General features: G+C 39.7%; 1 protein-coding gene across 1 annotated transcript in view; it reads right to left on the reverse strand.

The window, feature by feature from the left end:
• LOC138013243 (putative ribosomal protein S6 kinase alpha-1) overlaps window positions 1-364 on the reverse strand; it is a 9,680-nt gene extending 9,316 nt beyond the window's left edge. The window contains exon 1 of the mRNA XM_068860268.1: window positions 1-364. This exon is cut by the window's left edge and continues 660 nt beyond it. Within this exon, the coding sequence (XP_068716369.1) occupies window positions 1-320 (320 nt within the window). The 5' untranslated portion in view covers window positions 321-364.
• Between the last annotated feature and the right edge of the window lie 2,293 nt (window positions 365-2,657).

Raw genomic sequence — 2,657 nt, forward strand, 5'->3', positions numbered from 1 at the left:
TTGCCACCAGCACAGTACTCGGTTAAGATCAGCATGTGAACGCCATCCCGACCATGGTACTGGTCTGCCCCTATCACAGTTATTACGTTCTCATGGGCAATACGCCTCAATGTCTGAACTTCACCAAAAGCACTCTCGAGTTGCTGCTCGCACACACACAAGACGTCTTTTAATGCATAGTTCTTGTAGGTCTTCTCGTCTGTGACCTTATACACGACACCGAATGCTCCTTCACCAAGCTTTTGTTCAAGAGTGACTTCATAATTGCTAACTTGGATCGTTGAACGAAGATGATTCGGCCCGAATACCTTTCTCAGCATTTTCACCGAAAAGTTTTATGAGACAATTCACTTTGCGGATGATATTGCTGAGGCACTCAGGACCCCACACAGGGTTTATGTGCAGCGATCGGCTTGATGGTTCTTGGAACACCGTGGGGTGGGATTTCTTAGAAAGCGTCTAAACGGACGAATCAAGAGAAGCCAAATGTAACTTTCAGCGTGACAAAGCTGTTGCCAGTGCTCAAAGCTTCAGTGGTTTACTATTTAGAGTTTCTTTATGGATAGACTAGTTTTTAGTCGGCACTGGATTGACTTCCCCTGGCTCGTGGAGCACTGCCCTGCACTGATGTTTTGATTATACGACGGCAACCACGCTACGGCTCCGTTTAACGAAGCGGTGGTTTCGGGGAACTCGAACTGTAATTCTAAGAGAAATAACTCCTTACATGGGGGATGGGGTAAAATGAAACGGAGCCGGGTGGATTGAGTTGATGCCGTTCTGTGTGGTTCGAAAAAGAGGATTTCTTGCTAATTTTTATTAACGGAGCAACATTACGAGCGCGTTGAACTTTAATTACAAAGCGTCTAATTTATAGAAATACCGACCGATAAGTTTTGTTTGTTTCAACATGAACAGTTTGACGCAGATGGAGTTATTTTTGTTCACTGTACCCTAGTTTTAAGGGGTGGGGAGGGTAGGGGGAAATGCGATGTCAGAAACGCGATGCCAGTGCTTAAAGATTTTTTTGCATTTCGCTGAGCAATAAATATTTAAAAGTATTAGTAATATTATTTTCCTTTATTGGGTTAAAGCCAACTACAGGCAAAAATTGCTATCTCTATTGATGAGTGAAATGTTCATTAGAAATCTGCCTCTCATGCCAAAAAAGTACACATGATTCCACTGTTATATCAATCAAAAAATGCTAGTAACAACGAAAATATCGAAGAGAATGTGTCCTTCGTCAGCCAAGCGAACGCAAAAAGAAAAGAGACCCCTGCTGGCAGGGAACATTACCACTGACATTTTTGATGGGTTGATGCTAGGCTTTTGTACATTATGCTTTTGTTTCCCCACTAAAATGCTCCACCTAAAATTCTCGGTCTCCCCCAAAAAAAGTCACTAAAATGCTTGGATAATGCTCATTATACAAACGGTTTTTTAAAATTAATTTCAACATTTTTAACATGGTGTTAACTGTTAACACTTACAAAAACGTACAAATGTTGCAAGTAACAATAACTTATACAAGTTCATAAATACAGACAAAAAAGCACAATCCTCGAAATCATCTACGAGGCTAAGAACAGAGAGTAGTTGACTATCCCTAAAAAATTGAGTTTCAGTCTTCATTTTCTCTAAGAAAAACAATTTCTTTTATAGTTTCTGGAAAAAAAAAAATTATTTCCGGGAAAATGCCACTAAAATGCTCGAATAATGCTCAATGCTTTTGCCTCACTAAAATGCTCGAAAAAATGCTAGCATAATGTACAAAAGCCTAGTTGATGCAACTTGAACTTTGAAATTGATCGAAGAAGCTCCATTACGTCACTTCTTTTAGAACTGCGCCTTTCCTAGAAATTCCAAATCTGTACTTGTCTAGTCCACTTGAGCATTCGGCGGTAAGTAACTCATGGGTTGTTACCATGGAACGCGGGCCTCGCATTTCAGCCGAGGCGCAGTGCAAAGTTGCCTAGGTTGTAAGTTGCCAATTTTGCTTTTTCGCTTGTATAGTTAGCTGTTTTCCTAATTAAAATCATGTGACAAGGGACAAGAGTGTTTTTTTCCTTTCCGTGATGGTTGTAAATCTTTATTTTTCATTCATTCATAATACAAACACCAGGCGTTTAAACTTACATGTGGGTTTGACTACCCTTTTTAATTTAGGCTCTTTTATAGACAAATAAAGAATCAAAATGTGTTGATTATCGTTGAATAATCGGTATTGCGCGGGCTCAGTAATTTCACACTATAAGGATCGTGTTCAAAATGCTTCTTTAAGTAACCCGCCTATCAATTCTTGTAAAGTAAAAATGAACATTCTCAAACATTCAATTACATATTCACACATTGTGTGAATTGCAGCTCTCCAGCAGTTGGGCGGTTGTCTTTGTTATATGTCAAAGAAGCGAGAGCTTAACTGCACCGTGGGTTTTGTTACTCTATATTGACATTTACTCTGAGTACAGCCAATGCATGTCCGAGACCAATTTTACCGACACAAGGAATATTCTTGAACGCATCATGAAACGCTTCGCCGTATATAATAATAAAATGTCGCTCCAAAGTAACCAGAAAGATCACGCCGATGGAAAACACTTCAGCTTTTTCGGTGTAATTACCGTTGAAAGCTGAAAACTTCTGGAGCTACCCAG

This window comes from Montipora foliosa, chromosome 1 (genome assembly GCF_036669935.1).
Source record: "Montipora foliosa isolate CH-2021 chromosome 1, ASM3666993v2, whole genome shotgun sequence".
Taxonomy (NCBI): domain Eukaryota; kingdom Metazoa; phylum Cnidaria; class Anthozoa; order Scleractinia; family Acroporidae; genus Montipora; species Montipora foliosa.